The 18050-nt window shown below is 37.6% G+C and overlaps 1 protein-coding gene across 1 annotated transcript; it reads right to left on the bottom strand.

Annotated features, from left to right (window-relative positions):
* Positions 1-273: 273 nt before the first annotated feature.
* Positions 274-10279, bottom strand: LOC124159706 (probable G-protein coupled receptor B0563.6). Its single transcript, XM_046535617.1, has 4 exons — positions 10270-10279; positions 4315-4464; positions 1974-2269; positions 274-1074 (listed from the first exon to the last, which is right to left on the bottom strand). The coding sequence occupies exons 1-4, from the start codon at positions 10277-10279 to the stop codon at positions 274-276; spliced, it is 1257 nt and encodes a 418-aa protein (XP_046391573.1).
* Positions 10280-18050: the final 7771 nt, after the last annotated feature.

Here is an 18050-nt window from a genome sequence, read left to right as displayed (position 1 = left end):
CCTAATTCGAGTGGATTTGGCACTCTCCTGAAGTGAATAAACTTCAAGCGAAGTAGAACTTGAAAGCTGATACAATCAACCTCTTGAATTCAAGGAAAAAATTCCATCGCATTATATGAGTCAATTGTTCAATAGAAGAGAAAGGAGAAGAAACATGAGCGCGTCATTTGACGACGCAGTAACAGCGAGGAACCATAACGAATGTCTTCAAACGAGATTGACTACGGAGGACAATAGGGGGAGAGAACAGGGCACACGAAGCCACGTGGTTGATCACACGATAACGCGGTCCGCCGAACTGCCCCCTGGGCTGGCTTCCTTCTCTACGCAAGCACTATCACCGCGGCAACCGCACCCTCTCCACGTCGTGCTAGCCTTCCTCAACGCCACCCCTATCGAGTTTCGCCAACCTCCTCCTCCCATTTCCGGCGATATCCCCGGCTGCTGCAAACACGTGGACTGACACGTGGTCGCCGTGTCGCCAGCCACGTTCGCAGCGCCGCCCGCGGCCGTCGCGGGAGTCGTCGTCGTGGTCGTTGTCGTGGTGTTTGAAGGGCCCTGCGTGACTGCCTGACAACACGGGGCGGTCAGGACTGTGCTACCCCTGCCCCCGCAGCCTCCCCTGCCCCCAGAAGGCCTCGAGGACCTCGCCGGTGGAAGGGCCGTCTTCGAGCCAACGTTATGGCCCGAGTCACGCGAAGAACAGCACGAGGACGAGCGGAATGTTCGGATCAGCGTGTTGCGGAAGTCCTCGGAGAAGAGGCAGTAGATGTAGAAGGTTATGGAGTAGTTGGCGACCTCGAGGACGTTTGCGATAGCTCGGAACACTTGATACGAGTAGTTATTCAGGTTGACCTCGGAGAGGGTGACATTGAGGATGGCCATGGGCGAGACGCAGACGAAGAAAAGGATGGAAGTGGAGCCCAGGAGGAGGACTAGGCGACGCTCCTCGGCGAACTTTCGCGAGTCCTCTCCAGAGGGCTTGAGTGTCATCTTCCGCCGTCTCTCGCAAGAGCGACGGTAGACGACCATGATGCGCAGGTTTAGGCCAGCGAGGAGCAGCGTGGGCGCCACCTGACATGTAAGAGCGGGAGAACGAATTTGTTATTCAAATATACAGAACAATTGCTGAAACAAGGACAAAAGATTCCCTCAGACGAAGAGCCACACTCAAATCTTGCATTGTTGAGTCAAAAGCTACATGCAAAATGCGGAAATGTGAACTAATTATTCAATAAACATGTGAACTCATACCAAACGTTCCATAACCGATAAAATACTTCCAAATCATTCATGATTGATCATAATCTACATAAAATCAGCAGGAATACGACCTTTTAATAGCGAGGGCGATAGCAGTCAGGGAGCTTATGCAATGCATTCCAAAATCTAGTATGCGTTTTCAAATTCTTCGAAGACGGTCTCTAAGCGACTCTTAGGAAGCTGTATGGCCAATTTATCAGGATGATTGCCGCTAGTTAGCGCATGCAAATCACTATACAAGCGAGGAGTTTTAAAAATTTCCTGAGCTAAGCCATTCGTTAAAAGCTAGCAGATAGAAAGCAAACTTATCATTGGAAAAGCAAGAATGATAGCTGCGAGCGAACTCATGCAGTGTTCCAAAAATTAAGAGTTATTCTCTAATCTTTCAAGGTGATAGGTGGGTTGTATCTGGATAGCGAACTGATCATCCACAGAGTGAGGAAAATTTCAGGTGATTAATTGCAATAATTTTGAATTCAAAGGGTCCAGTGGCAGATCTATGGGGGGGGGGGGGGTCCATCCAAGTATCCAGGGTAAGGAGGCTATAGCCCCCTTGGATATCCAATTTACATGAGATAGAATGGAAATTTTGTTCGGACCACCACTACTGCTGGGTGGTTACCCCCAAATACCCCTTGTTCCTATCCTGAATCAGCCACTGAAAGGGTCCATAGTAATATTGTACGTTTTAGATGCGGATTCCGACTGACCTTGAACATTAGCTCGAGGGCGCACTTGTAGACGGAGTAGAAGAGCGAGTGAAGGAATCTGGTGTTGTCCCTCTTCTGGTAGATGAGGGCGCCCCTGTCCGTGATGCAGCGCGTCAGCTGCGCGCGGAACACGTTGGGCAGGTAGAGCACGAAGGTGATGACGGGGATGAGGAAGGCGGCGGCCCGCGCGCGGTGCGGAGGGGCCGCCAGGGGTGGCGGGGGTGACCTTCGACCCGGACGACACACGGACGCGTAGCGCTCAACCGTCAGGGCCAGCAGCATCATGACACCCACGCCTTGAATGAAAGGGATTGCACGAAAAATACAACAGAAAAAAATATTAGGGACGAGTCGATTCCTCTTTTTTTCGATCCTGATTCCAATTAATATATCTTCCGATAGTTTCAATATAATAGAAAAAATCTTTTCTGATTTGATTTTGTAGAAGTTCGATATATCCATGATAAAAGAACACAAATATCCACACTTTTTATTCAAAACTTAACAACCGACCATGGTTACAACACATTGTCATTTTCAAGGATGCTATACAAGCTGGATGGCCAATTTATCCTTTGAGTATAATAATATGTCGCATGCGACCATATTTTTACTATCACCAGAAAGAGAGAAATGCCGAGTCTCCGGCAACGATTAGTTGGTGAATATTTACTTCCTCGTAAGCGTAATTTAAAAAAATGTTTCCGTGGTTCTAAAAATGTTTCCATGGAAATGTTTAGTACGTCTCTGCCTTCTCATATTTACATTTACAACACTTATAAGTGATGACTGAAACTGAATATTAATTGGGCCATAGGATTGGCAAACAATCCCGAACGAGATTCAAAAATGAAGAAAATAAATTGGAAAACAATAAGAGCTATACGTTTTTGTTAACGCAAAAGAAAGGCATTAAATATTACCTTAGGGTACGCCTTCATTCAAGTATATATAATATAATTATTTTAAGTACGCAGAGGGTAAAATGCTAGAATAATTTCCAAAGATCAGGTTATCAGAAAAACGGAAAGTGCGCGGTTGTCTCCTGTAACCGCTGCAACACCAATTACAAATATAACAGGTCGTTGCGTAAACCGCAGGATACTGATACGACAACAATTCGGAGAACCAAAAGTAATGAACCATAATACGAGCCCTGAAATGACTCGAAAATAAAAAAAGAAACATGAGAAAGTACAGTTCGGCAGTACTCAGTTGATGAAAGTATTTTAAACAAGATATATATCATTCTTGAAAAAAATTTATTGGTTGCTATTTTGCTAACGGTCATAACTTTTTTATTTCGTCCATCAAGGCGAAATTATTTGAGTCTTCGTCAAACCATTTCCGGTCAAATAATGAAAACTATTCCTATTGGCATAATTTAGCACTGTTGAACTGACCTTAATTTAATATATGTACGTACAATAAACTGCATGCTCACCGAACTTGCAGTCGCTATCTTTAGCTAACTCTATAGCAATAAGAATTTATTTGAATGTGTCTAAAGAAATCACTATCTTCCAGTTCAAGTGAACTCGAAACTGAGTTAACTTGGATGATGGAATTCTGAATTGAAGTCTCCGAAGCAGGTTTTTTCTGTTGGCTAGGCAATCATCATCGGGGAGGAGAATGTAACTTATCCTATCCGAGGACGTGGTAAGAGTGAAGAGCGTATACCAAGAGGTGTTAACATCATGACGTCTCAGCGCAGGGGGGTCCGATGAATTGCTGACTGTTTACTGATGTCACAGTTGAATTGCTGACGGCACAGTTGGGCTTCTGACGTCACATTAGGGTTTCTGATGTCACAGTTTTTTGACGTCACAGATTGGTTTTTGACGTCACAGTTTACGCTTCTCACTCTTACCATGTCCTCTGACTGGTTGAGGCACATTATTATCCCTAATGATGCTTGCCTAGCCGACAGAAAATTTTGTTTTGGAGACTTTAATTCCTCTATAATTTGGTTTTAGAATATACATATCAAAATTCATTTTCAACCAATTAGCACTCCCTCTAAATTTTGTTTGGCTTGGATGATGTTTGTCACCTTGTTCGGAAACGGCCTTAGTCACAGGAGTTGGTGCGAAGGCTTCCGCGGTGCGATGGTAACGTAGGCTTAATTTTTCGGGTTTCACCGCGTCGTCGTTGCGTTGGAGACAACAGTTTCTCCTGCATTCCAGCAGGCGTCTTCAGGTCGAAGTGATGCCTGAAGACGCCTGCTGGAATGCAGGAGAAACTGTTGTCTCCAACGCAACGACGACGCGGTGAAACCCGAAAAATGCAGCCTACGTTAGTCACAGGAGTTTGTGTGACTAAGGTGGAAAAGGTTACTCACCGAGGCAGGCGTTTCCGAGGAAGAGCTCGAGATGCGCGTGGTAGAAGGCTTGCGGCAGGTACGTCCACCCGCCCGACTCCCGGTGAATGAGCACCCGAAGGCCAAAGGGAATGGCGAACGCAATGGCTAGCAGGGAAGCCGCCGAGTAGCCTGAAGAGAAAGAGAAAACTCTGTATGAAAAAGTGTACATTTAATGCTCATGTACAAAAAATCTATGTTCATGATCACTTTTCCGCAAGGCGCCACTTTTTTTACGACCCAATTGAGATCGTTCACTGCCAAGCCTATTTAAGCCAAAATTTGATAATTTGAGAAACGATATAAAAATATTTTTTTGTACAAAACATGCCAGCAAAATAATAAGTTCACAAGGCAAAAAACTTGAATGATAAGGATGACCCATATGTATGTCCCAAATCAATAAATTGCAAACGATACTTTTGCTATAGCGAAATAGATAGATATTTTCGCTGTAGATAGGGGAGTAGTTTGAAGGATAATTTTCCAAAACATGCTTCATTCAAGATCTGGCAGCTAGTGGATAACTTAAGTATACAAAAAATTAATGATTTGGATTATCTATAAAAATTAACAAAATGAGTTCATTGATTAGCCAGTCGGTGCTGTATAAGCCTAACTTGAAATATTATTTATTGAAATTAGCTAGATTCAAAGCCTGTCATCCCGTTGATGAATCCATCAGGTATTTGTGATTGTGTAACAATCGAAATACGTGTAGTAATCTGTCATAGAAAAATAATGGGAAATAGGATATCATTTCTTATCATTCAAAACTTTGTTCCACGGCATCTCTCCGCAAAAAGTTTACTTTATCTATATATCAAATGAATTATTTTAACTAGTAGATAGATATTTACTGAATCAGTTTACCCCAAAGATAATTTAGATTAAATGATGTAGATGTAAATGGAAAACAGGTTTTTTTAATCAGAAATTACTTTTTATACACATTCTAACGTGCAAATAAGTAAAGGAGGCTGGATATTCAATAGAAATATTTATTTCTTTCGAATTTAACGTTAAGACGCCCATAAAATATTATAATTATAATTTTATTTGAAAGATTACCCTGTTATCAGAGTCGCACAGAATTGCGGTTAATTTTATAATAATTATATATGATTATGGATGCCACACAAACTCAAGCTACTCAGGCTACAAAATGCAATCAAAATAATATCCCCAACACGAAATGTGGCGTAAGAACAGGCGTTTTGCCGAGTCTAAGGTTTCTGAGTCTAAGGAGTAGCGACGTAGCGGTTAAGGAAGGCAGGCTATGCCCGCGTCCATGTTTTATGCAGGTACGGATATTTTTCCTTATTTTCTAGCAGCATTGTCAGGTGAAGTAGCTGGCTTTATTAAAGAGTAAACAGGACAGCCAACGAAACTTCTGTAAACTAAATGATAGCGGGGACTCAGCCCGGATACTTCCTGAATTAGCCAAATAGCATTTTAATGGCCAAGAAATTAATAATGATAGTGAATAATTCAGAATATGGATTACTTTTTCTTCCACATTAGTTACTGAGTTTGAAGGAAAATCCATTCCTATAGACTTTGAGAGGGAGAAGGGGAGAGAGAGAGATTATTAAAGGAAATATGTAATCTGTTGATCACTTCAAGTATTTAACTAGAGCTCGTAAAACAAATATATTAGTTTCTATTGTGTTAATAATGAACTCGTGGGTGCAAAAATAAAATAAGAAATCATTGAGGCAAGCCACGATTGTATTGAATACAGCGCCATCGTGGGCATCGGAAAATTCGACTCCTATTAAAATAGACCAAATGCATTATCTAGTCTGCTCTTAAAAGTAAGAAAATATCCTCATACCCTTATTTATGTTAAATTACCGATTAAATTTTGTCTGTAGCAATTTTTATGAATATTCGTCCACATTGTGGAAGGATAGACGCTGTGGAAAGCAAAAATTAATAAAATGATTGACCGGAATTTTTAAATTAGCCCTAAGATTTTCAAAAATATCATGACACCAACAGAAGATGAAATAGCCATTATCAAATGACTATTAGCGCAACCAAGTGCGATAATGAGACTCTAATTTGTTCTCACCGCAATTAATCTCCAAGGAATGCCATGGAATTGATGATGCGATAAATTACCAAACCCTCTAATGTTTTCTTGAGTTGGCCTCCTTTGGGTTCTAATGGGTGGTGGCTTTTATCGCGACCAAGGATGCCGCACGGATTAATGAGCCTTCAGGAAAAATTTTGGAAGATAAATTCGCATTCATTGGGAAGGAAACGAAAGTTATTAATTATTTCAATAAGAACAGAAAGGTGAGTGGAATGATCTTTAAGGTGCTTGCGGGCTTGAGTAAATTTGACGAATACGCCACAAACTGTCATTAAAGGGCTACATTATTGATTATTGAGGCATAAGGTATCTACTCAGGATTCTCATGTGAAAATGTTGTCCTTGCTATAAAATTTAGCTCTGTGACAGTCAGGTCTCCTAATTTGATAATAATCAAGAGAATGTATTGTGTAAAACAAAAGCTAAATGGGCCATACCTCCTCAATTCAAAGATGTCAGACCTCGATGGAAATTTCTGTATGGGTAAACTAAATATCCAAAGACCATTTTTCGGAAAGAGTTTGGTTTTGAGAGTTTTATGTGTGCTATGTTTTCACTTTTTTTCACAAAAATATCCGTCAAATTATACGATTCCTTCTATTTCACTACCATATTGTCGTAGAGGCCTAAATAATGGCTTATTCTAATGCTATGACTTTGCGTAGCCCATAACTTGTGCCAAACATAGAATTATTCCCCTTTATAATTATTCGACAATCGCCCAACGAATGAAATCCGCTCATAGTACTCTATGAGCGGATTTCATTTGGTAGGCGATTGTTGAGCGTTTGTGCAGTGGAGGTATTGTATTGTTAGATTGGAATTTTTAAATTGTTGATTAACGTCTCTGAAATACCCCATCTCAGAATTGGCCCAACCTTTCATTTCATAATTTTGATACATTTACCTTAAAATAAAAAAAAATAAGATTGGGTTGCAACTCATAAATGGCTTTTTATAAAATATCTAAAAATTAAAATTTTTCTCCGGCTTACACCCCAGAGGATGGTCATTATTGAAATACTCCTTTCAATTCAATTCAATTCCCTGCAAATGGTTCCTAAAAAAATAGCAGATTCATTCAAAGCACCGGAAAATTTATTTTATTAATTAAGAAAGAGTCATTACTATCAAGAGTAAGGGATTTCCATATTAATTACTGCAGCTCATTTCTCAAAAACGAGGGAAGAGGCTGGGTCCTGTGTCCTTTGGGAGCTATGTTCACTGCCGCTCACGACGGTCTCTCCCGTTTTGAACATCAAGCATTCTTATTCTCATTTCTCAGGGGATCTGTGCCCAATTTCCCTTTTCAATTTAGTTAAGTTTCCTCACGCAAATCACGATTCTCTTCCAAATAACTATTTTTTGGACCAAGCAACAAGAATAATACGTGAGACACCACGCCTTTTCTACCATAATTGGTTCCAATTAATATACAGTATATATATAATCAATATATATATTCCCCTACTGTGCAAGCATTTGGTGTGATGGAAGGTAAGTTTATGTATGGTGTAAAGTATTTGCCGTGGTTTCATCCAGGGAAATGAAGTCTCAGAATTCCATCCCCTCATATTTTGATAAAGCATAACCCACCGTATTAAATTTCAATTTTTTATGTATCAATAAGAATTAATTATTTCAAACTTGAGGAAATTTTGACTAAAGGTGTATTAATAATAATATGCTGGGGGATATGCGGTATGGTCGATAAAGTCCACCATCTTTCCAAAACAGTAACATTCCAAGCAGGGCTAACGAGTTTTAGAGGGGAGATGATATTCGTTGGTCAACCAAGAGTGTGACCAGTGGTCATATTCGTAATCGAGAAATATTAGATATTAAGGAAATTTTCGTTTTTGCGCAATTCGATGCATTTATTAAAATGGAAGTCTCTTATTCTTGATAGTAATGAGTCGGTATTAATTAATAAAATAAAATTTATGGTTCAGTGAATATTTTAGAAACCATTTACAGGTAAATAAAATGAACTGAAAAGAGTATTTCAATAACAATCATCCTCTGGGGTGTGCGTGGACCGCCGCACTAGAGAAAAATATTAATTTTTAAATACAAGTATTATATTAGGTGCTTATTTATACATAATTGGGAAATGGAAAATCATTGCATGTTACTGAAAACTTCTTTTTCGCTAGAATACATGGAATGTAGAAATTCGTAAAGAAAAATGACTAGTGCATTGGTGGATCAATTTAGCATTATGTTCAAACCATTTTTAGCAAATTTACGAAGTGAAATTGATATTGGTTATGGACTACAGTGTTGAGGAAGGAGCCCTTGGGAAAACTCATTCCTTCTGTAACTTCTGGTTTAGTATATATTTGACCTATGACTAATATGTTTGAAATAGGATTTATTCAAAAGATATTTTCATATATTGGAACAATATTGGATACTTGTGTCCAAACAGCGAACATGGTCATGGTTAACTTCTTAGCCCCTATACTCAATAGAAAAAGAAGGCTAGAAATGAATGTAAGCTTCTAACATTTTGGCTAGGTATCCAAGATAACAGAAAAAAAATTATAACTGCCATGCAACAATTCAGGATTTTAGAAATGAATCAGGATGCATTTTAAAGCAGAGGTTTTTCAATAAGAATAGTGACACAATTTTGAGTTTTCTGCAATAACGAAGAAAGAATAGTTATTATTATGAGATTATCTCAGCACCGACACTTATATCTACCGCGTCCTGAATTTTGGTCTGATTTTATGAGTATCATCCTATCATAGACTTATTAACCAACATAGCTTATCCGCTTTTCATATATCACGAGTGAGGAAAAACCATTTTATTTTTTACAAGTATTTTTGGAAGGGATATGATAAATACACGCCTAAATCTTCTATGAAAATGTACGGAAAAAATACAAATATAACCTCGAATCCAAGCTATATGTGCATGCACTGGAGACTGTTTATGGAGAAATTGCGTTCGCAAACGTAGCGAGTGATGCAAATTCAGAGCATGGATGCGAAACATCAGCGCAGCGATCGACTCGCTGGAGACACATTCATTTCCATTTTTCTTCGGGGTAAAATATAGGACAACACTCCGCTCCTTGAATTCATATTTTTCAATGCATTCTCATCATCCGAGTCATAGCTTCAAACCGACTCCAACGGAATATAAAGTTGTGTGGAGGAATAAATGGCTGTTCACGGCGAAATAAAGTACCCGTTCTACATTCAAGATCGCCAGTATTCTTGCAGCTAAAGGGAGAAACGTAACCCCACTAGCTCGAACGTCTCAAGTGCTTTACTGTCACGGGGATATCGGTCATCCCCTATTCATATCGGATTGAATGAAGTCCTCGAACGGTGACCGTTATGACCGCATAAATTACTCAGAAGCATCAAGATAGTATCAAGACTAAATGACATCCCTTCATCTAAGTCCGATCCTCTGCTCTGCTCTACGAATTTCGCGAGGCTAGAAGAATTAGACGAATAAAAAACTATATAATCGTAAAAATGTTAATATAAGCCCTTAAATAACAAGAAAGAGAGAATTTAAGAAGCTTTCGAAAGATTTTCTTCACAAAGAATAAAATTAAAAATTTTATTAAACATTAAAATTCTCAATTTAACATTTTCTGGTCACCGCAAGCTTGATCGATCTGTAATTCTTAGGCTATTGAATTTCAATGGCTACAAATGATCGTTTTTTTACTACGGTTAACTAAATGCCTTCATGGCTAATATATATCGATTAACAACTTATTGGTCACACTGTGACCACCGATGATTATTGTCTACCCGCTGAAAGTCGTTAATATAGCACTCGATGCTCCTTTTTTGGATATGACCTACCATACCACATGTCCGCAAGCATAATTTGATGGTTAGGACAATTACAATTAGTGTCTCTGACTGAATCGACGTCAAATACTTAACTATTTTTTATTACTATAATATACCAGCACACTAGGCGAATAAAGTATATTATCTGTTTGGTGTAGCTCATACCATGAAATAATATAGGATTTTTAAGGTTTACATAGTATTTCATTTACATATTGTATATTTCTTGCCTTCCATTCGGATTTTAAGCATTTTTAAAGGTGGGGGATGAGAGGAAGGTTGTGATGTGAATGAAAGAACTCCTCAAAGCGAATTAAGAATCAAAATAAATTTTTGAGCGTATGATACTGGTAAATGATAGGAGGGTGAAGGATGGCAGCATTTTTGACCAAAGAGTCTGTCTTTGATTAATAAAAAATTCATTTATCTCAAAATTTGCAGATTAAACGCTAATTTAATCCTTAAAGTATAAAACCATGAAAACTATAAATTCTATTTTTTTTTAGTCTGAAAAAAATGAAAATTTACGAATTTTATTGGTCACCACAAACGTCGCGTTAATGCATAGAAATTGTCTTCACATAGGAAATCGTGTTCATAAGTAACAAGGTAGAGCTAATTATATTTATTAATAATAGTAAAATTGAGCGTTAAGTTGCGTCGACGACTAGGTCATTCTGCATCACTACTCAATCATTTGATTCGAATCGTATTAAATATGCATCGTTACTGCACAATTTATTTGCATAAGATACTTGGAAATGTTCCTCGACGAGGTAAATAACATAAAAATAACCCAGGTTGGGCAGGATCACAGGACACAAAAAAGATAAAAAACGCTCACAGTACTGAATTTTCGTTGGCACATTACTCCATTAGGAGACTCTCCTACCTAACTCTGAGGAAGGTGGTAATGTGCCACTGAAAATTCAGTTCTGTGAGTGTTTTTTGTCTTTTTTGTGTCCTGTGATTCTGCCCAACCTGGGATATTTTTATGTTATTTATTTGCATAAAATAGACAGGAACTTTTAAATTTTATTAAACAGACCTATGTCCTTGAGAAACAAAATCGTACTGTTTAAATTAGTAGGGTGGTCTCCTAGAAGGGATTCTAGGTCTCCCCCTGCATTGAACTATATCCGCGCGTCACAGTCTCATTCTGTCAGGATATTCGTATGTCGGATACTTAAAGAGCACCTACACTTATTGCACTGAGGGGCTAGCTTCTCTTCAGCAAAGAGAAAGGCATGAGTCAAAGGGTAATACCCTAACATATTTATTGGAATACTCATTTCCAATCCGAATAATAATTCCGATTAAGTTGATTATTATAATTACTCATTTGATGACTTCTTGTTAACCATCAATAATGGGGTGTGACACCAAAAAAGTAGTGCTTTTAAGAGGCATTCCTAAATTTTCTATTTATATTTGAAAGAATCTCTCATCTTGAATAGAGAAGGCATGCCAGTCTCATTTACTAGTATTAGGATTTCAATAAGAATTTAAAATATAAATGCTAATTAAACCTACAGTCTAGACAATAAATATTAGCTTTCTGTTAAAAAATGGTGCTCCACTGACAATCAATTTTTCTCGCACCATGGGTTAGCCCTCAAACGAACCGTTAAGTATTTTTCAAATCATACACGCCACTCACTAGGCAACTTGAATTGTATTTAGACGAATAAAAGGTATCCGCCTAAAAAATTGGATTGTGATTGATTACCTGGTGTCTATAAAAGATTTTGTTTTAAATTTTTTACCACCCTGTTTTTTTCCCCGAGGCAAAGTGTCAGGAAAATACGGCAGCAATCCTTTTCCGAGCATCGCCAGGGAAATTTTCCGGCAAGAGTAATGAGGTCTTAAATAGTGCGCCGAGTCAGTTTATTCTCCTTTTAAATCTCGAAATTTTGATAGAGCTATAAAGAGTTTTAATCACTGGAGGATTAACTGAGAAAACATTGATTAATCCCTCTTCACTCATCAGTGAAATTACTCAAGCTAGGATAAAAAAGGAGAAAAATTCCTCCTATACATTTACCACTAGGGAGAAAAACCCATGGGAAGGTAATTAGCAAACAATGAATTTTCAATAAGATGAATGCAATTAGATGGATGAGCAAACGGTGAATTAGTTAATGTAGTTGCCTTAGGACCTGGGAGACTGTGTTGTAATCACATATTCATCGGCCAGATTTTCAATTTTAGTAATGCACCGCAGGGAGTTCCCAGATAATTCCTCATGATTGCTCGGATAGAAGATTGTTTCTTTTTTTTTAAGTAGAACGGCAATAATTGCATCGATAAAAATATGCTTTCAAGTAGGTACTTTACGTGGGGATTTATGAGAAACACAAATATCTGGAAGCCATCAATCTCACTAGATGGAGCCGCGAATCCAAGGCTTTTAAAAGCTTCCAAAGACGACAAAATTGTTTTTTGGCATAAATGAAATGATCTTTTAAGTTTCAAGCATTGCATAAAACCATGTTTTATATAATATCTGTTAGCCTCTATGCAGAAAACATTGGTGACGCATTTGAGATAAATTGTGAACATCATGAAAGTGTCTGAGTGTTCGAAGGGATTGTGAAAATATACATAAGTGTAATGGAAGGCTTTAGATTGGATCAAGGATTATTCAGAAGAATCAGGGATTTGCAGACATGCAGGGTTGAGAAGCTTGCGGGGTTGAGAAGCATCAAATTCCACTATCAAATACTTTCAAAAAAAGATTTAAAACACGGTAACCAATAATTAGGAAACTATTTACACCACAAAATGAATAATGAGCGCAATATAGAATAATCCAGGGGGAAAAAGGTCGAGAAAATATCGAGAAACTGGAAAAATTGATTTATTTTAATTTTTTACAGATTTTCATAAAGGCATGTCTCTCATGATCAAGACTTCAACAAATTAAATGTAGATATACCTGAAAAAAAAACGAAAAAATGAATGCGAATATCTTAAACACTGCTTATCAAATAACTTTTGATAAAAGTAGAAAGTATCATTATCCTTCAGACCGCTCCTTTCAACTTTACCGTGTATCAAAAGTGTTTTTTAATTCATACAGAACATCACTAGGCAACTTTGACGTGAAATAAGACGAGGAAATAGCATCCACCTCAAAAAATTGAATATTGATGGATTGCTTGGCGATCTGCACAACTTTTGTTTTTAAATTTTTAACCACTCTTGCTTTTTTCCTCGTGGCAAACAAAGTATCAAACAAATTATGCTGCGATTCTTTTCCTAAATCAATGGAATTAAAAGAACTGCAATTTTGTGATTTTATAAGGGCTCATTAAAAGTTCCCGATTTAATTATGGGAACTTTAAATTATTTTAGCAAACGGCTTGTTTAAATCTTTGGCCAAGAAAGGAATTTTTTATTACGCGAAATTAAGATGATTAATGGCAGACAGAGAGGAGGAAATCCTTCAAAGTAGAAACGTCAGTAGAATTTGCAAGTTGACCGTGTCAACAGTAGGTTTCATTGTGTCCGACCATGGTTTGTTATAGAATGATATCTTGATGATGTTGCTCCACAGCGTAACCGTATTCGGTAACAATAAAACATCATGTGGAAACAGCTTCCAGTATTTCCAGTCAATGCATTTCAAACGAAAGGGTTCTGGTGAAGATACTTTTGCTTGAATTCTCGAAGAAAATAAAAGATTTTCGCTTTCTCCCATTCAATATTAATTATTTTCTTGAAAAAATTTGCCAGCAGCAATCTAGTGGCTAAAAATAAGAGAAAACGACGCAATGGCTAGGAAATCCATCATATCATTTCTAGACGCTCTTTATCATTTGTCACTTGTTTGAAATCTCAAGTCTTTGCAAAGCCGATTTTTTCATCCTTTCGCCCCTCAAAATCCTGCGTCTGATTTCTCGTTTACATCCTCTCTCTGGAACAGAAGCCAATATCTCAAAAAAAGGGATAGAATAAAGACTTCTAAGTACATCGGTCTTATTGAGGATACGACAAATTTGGTGCCAGTGAGAAGGCATTGCAAGAAGCATTAGAAGAATCGTCCCCATTTATATTACCCTGTAAGTTATGCACGACGGATAGCAACATTTTTTTAAGCTTTGAAAATTCCACTCAATATATTAATACTTGTTTCCGAGTCAACATATTTCACTGCAATGCAGAATCATTAGAAATTGACTTAACACTGCGCTATAGTAGCTTCAGAACCCACTGTGGAAACTGCTTCCTGTATTTCCAGTTAATCCATTTCAAACTAAAGGCTCTAGCAAAGATACTTTTGCTTGAATTATCAAAGAAAATGAAAGATTTTTGCTCTCTCCTGGAACAGAATTATCAAAGTTGAAGTTATGATAGAGGGGATGTATTGGAGTTTAAAGCACACATTTCAACTGCCTCTGGCTTTGAAGAAGGTATAGCTGATTAGATGCTACTAAGAATTGAATATAAGAAGATAACTTGAATTCCCATCCATTCCTTTATAATTCTCATCCATTGGAAGCCATATTGAAGAAGTGGACTCTATTCAATTCACGAAAACCGATTTTAAAATAGTTTACATTAAATTGTGATGGATTTTTTCCTATTCAAACAACTTCTGTGTGATCCAAACAACACACGTATGAACTTTTTTATTTTTATATTCTTGATTTAGTGGCCAAAATTCATGACGATAGGACATGGAGAAAGAAATTTTGAAGCGGGAGAGGAATTGCGAAAACACTCTTCCTTATTATTTTCACGATAAATCGATACAATAACGCATTATGATACCTCCGCTGCAAAAACACTCAACAATCGCCCACCGAATCAAATCCGCTTATTCAGTAGCCCAACAGTACGGATTCGCTCAGCTGGTCGTAGCCGGAGCATAAACGCTTACCTCCGAAGCTTGGAGAATTGGAGGTGAGCGGTTACGCTACGGCTACTGCCAGCTGAGCGGATTCGTGAATACAGAGTAATGAAGAAAAGGGTAAATATTGAAAAACTTATGTGATGGGTGGGAGAAGTATGACAAATTCAATTTTTGAAGGGGACTCAGAAAAGTGAAAGGATCTTGTTGGTGACGGATGATAGGATTGACATAGTTTTCCCTACTGAAAGATCAATTTGCAAAGACTGGAAATTTTGCGGAAAAAAGAAGGTTAGGCGTGTGCTTAAATCGTTCTAGCACGCAGCGTGATTCCATTCTTATCTTAGCTCGCAAGCCCATCGGAAAGTTCTTGCGAACAAAAAACCTCCTTTTCGTACGATTGACGTCTTGGAAAGTCCTCCATATTGATCTCTTTTGTATTGCCTTTCTCTCTTTGACGCACGGTTGCTCCGAATCAAGTTTCCAGATAAAGGGTGATATTTACCTCTCTCTGAAGCCTACCCTTTTCCCTTTTTCTCTGTAAGGAGCTAATGCGAATTTTATTATTGACATTCAGTTTATTCCCCCATTATAGGACCCGACGCGATGGCATACTTCGAGATAACGTGCTCTTGATTTATTGCCGAGTCCTTCAACTTCATGATTAAAAGGAATTTCTGATTTCCGTTCAAAATAATCGAGGGGTTGCTTTAGAGAAAGGTGTTTGTTTGACGGATTCCTTAACAGCACAACTCGTTTATCCAAATAAAAGTATTGTCAACGACGGATTGCATTTATGGCAGCACTTGGTGATTTAGCTCGAATCAAATGACTCTACTATTTTTTAATTTATTCCAAAGGATAAAAAAATCAAGTAATTAGCAGCTATAGACTATTATTTTGCTATTACACCAAGTATATTCTACCTCAGGGAAGACTTAATGATTCCTTATCTCAATGATCCTTTGTCGGAGAGGCTCCAATGTATTCTTCTCATTTAAAATTATAGATAGTAATTATCATCCAACGAATATGTGGCGATTACAATAATAATTATGAAAATTTCTCAACGCTGAAGAAAGAGATTGAACATTTTGATGGCGACCAATCGTTAAATCAATAAAATTAATTAAATTTGAAATTTACCATGCTTGAACCGGTGTATAATTTATAAATAATGTTTATTACTGAGGTTTTTTGATAAAATCGTTTCATATAACCACAATTTTCCCATGGAAATTCATTAATTAAATCGCCGTTTAAAAGGCAGATTCGAAATTTATCACTCGCCCAAGATGGATTGAACGAACAGATTTGAACTGAGGGTAAGAAGAAAGTATAGAAGGGCTTTTAACGGCCATTGATAGTGATATTGAAGAAGAATAACAGGTTTAGTTTATATCACGTGCATCATGAAAAGGTCAACACGTGATATTAGCACGTGTATGTTTGCTCTAATGAAAGGAAGATCGAATGTCATTGATTTCAAATTATAATGTACATTGAGATAATAAAAGCTTTGCATGAGGTGAAAATACCGAATGAATTAATTTTCTCATATTTATTCCTATAATTGTATACCGGTGACAAAGATTGGTAGAAAAAGTTGAAAAAAAGGGGAAATTGAGCTCGACATTTTCCTGGTAGGTAATTTATTATCTGATAATGATCAGAAGAATATTATGTGATACACCATGTACTAATTAACAGAAATTGAGGCTGGTGATTTTATTTCTCTCGTAAATCCTTGGAGAAATTCAAACCAGAAATGCAAGCAAAAAAGAAAATACGAAGTTTTTCCAAAAGCAATCATTTTATTCCATTAAGAACTTCGAGGGTATCAACTCTTCAGAATGATTAATGGAAAAACTTGGAGGAAGAAGATCTCGAGAAAAAAGTCTGCGTTTCTACGTATTACGCATTTCTTAATACTCATAGGTGGGTAAAAATACGACCCTTGAAATTACTAAGAATTCAAAGGGGAAATCAACATTTTTCCTTAATGCTTCCAACTGTAGTGATTAACGACCACAAAAAGTTTCTCCAACCCCCTCAGTCCTCATGTCTGCTTCACAACCTGTAACGGATTCATAAATTGACGGATTGAATTAAATAAATTGATTGTTCTTATTTATTTGCTGTCTTGGGGAAATATCTGACCAATATACTCGCAGTTGTTGAGAACTTGGCCAAGCTTTCGGGAGAGTAGACTCATAATTAGCATTAGTATCACACAAGAAACACCCGAGCTTATAATTTGCATAAATATTTCGAAGGAAACTCGTGATGGATATTGATATTATTTAAGAGAAACAGATAAAAAGTTTGAACATTTAGCATTCAGGAATATTTCTGAAAATATAGGATGATATTGTGGATTGTTGATTTAAATCGTAAAAATTATATGGTCAAGAATATCAGAATGAAAAACAATCCCTCTAAAAGTAGTCCTAAATGCTAAAGAATGGCGCAGATGGCTGTAATCATAATTTGATCATTTCATAAAAACCTATGTCACCTGGTCACTATGAATCTCTTGGCTGGAGAGAATAAGGCGAGAGATATTGCAGCAATTTGAAATAGCGGTGGCACTAACGCATGTTCACTCTAAATCCGGTGATACCTGCTGAATGGTCGTATATTGATGTCTACACTCCTTCATCCCACGTCAGATGCGGCCACTGTGCAGCAGCACATCCAGGTCACATTTCCAACTCAGGAAGATGAAAGACCACAGCAATCAAAGAGAACGAAAAACCAACTTCCAATGGAACAGGAGTGACAAACTGTTGACGGTATGAAGTTTAGACTGCTGTGAGATCCATACAGGCTTGGATTGAGGAAAATCATATTTATTGGAACAGTGCCATTATGATGCATGACCTAATCCACTGAAACGATTGGGTTATGCCGCAAATACATAAATTTTACGGAT

The sequence above is a fragment of the Ischnura elegans genome, chromosome 5, assembly GCF_921293095.1.
Source record: "Ischnura elegans chromosome 5, ioIscEleg1.1, whole genome shotgun sequence".
NCBI classification, from domain to species: Eukaryota; Metazoa; Arthropoda; class Insecta; order Odonata; family Coenagrionidae; genus Ischnura; species Ischnura elegans.
This window is presented reverse-complemented; position numbering and strand designations above follow the sequence as displayed.

Bases quoted from the DNA above. Each gene is read 5' to 3' on its own strand.
- LOC124159706 (XM_046535617.1), bottom strand. The intron at 2,270-4,314 runs GTGAGTAACCTT...CTTTCATTCAAG, and splicing joins CCTCGGAAACGCCTGCCTCG to GCGTGGGTGTCATGATGCTG. The intron at 1,075-1,973 runs GTCAGTCGGAAT...CTTACATGTCAG, and splicing joins CCCTCGAGCTAATGTTCAAG to GTGGCGCCCACGCTGCTCCT.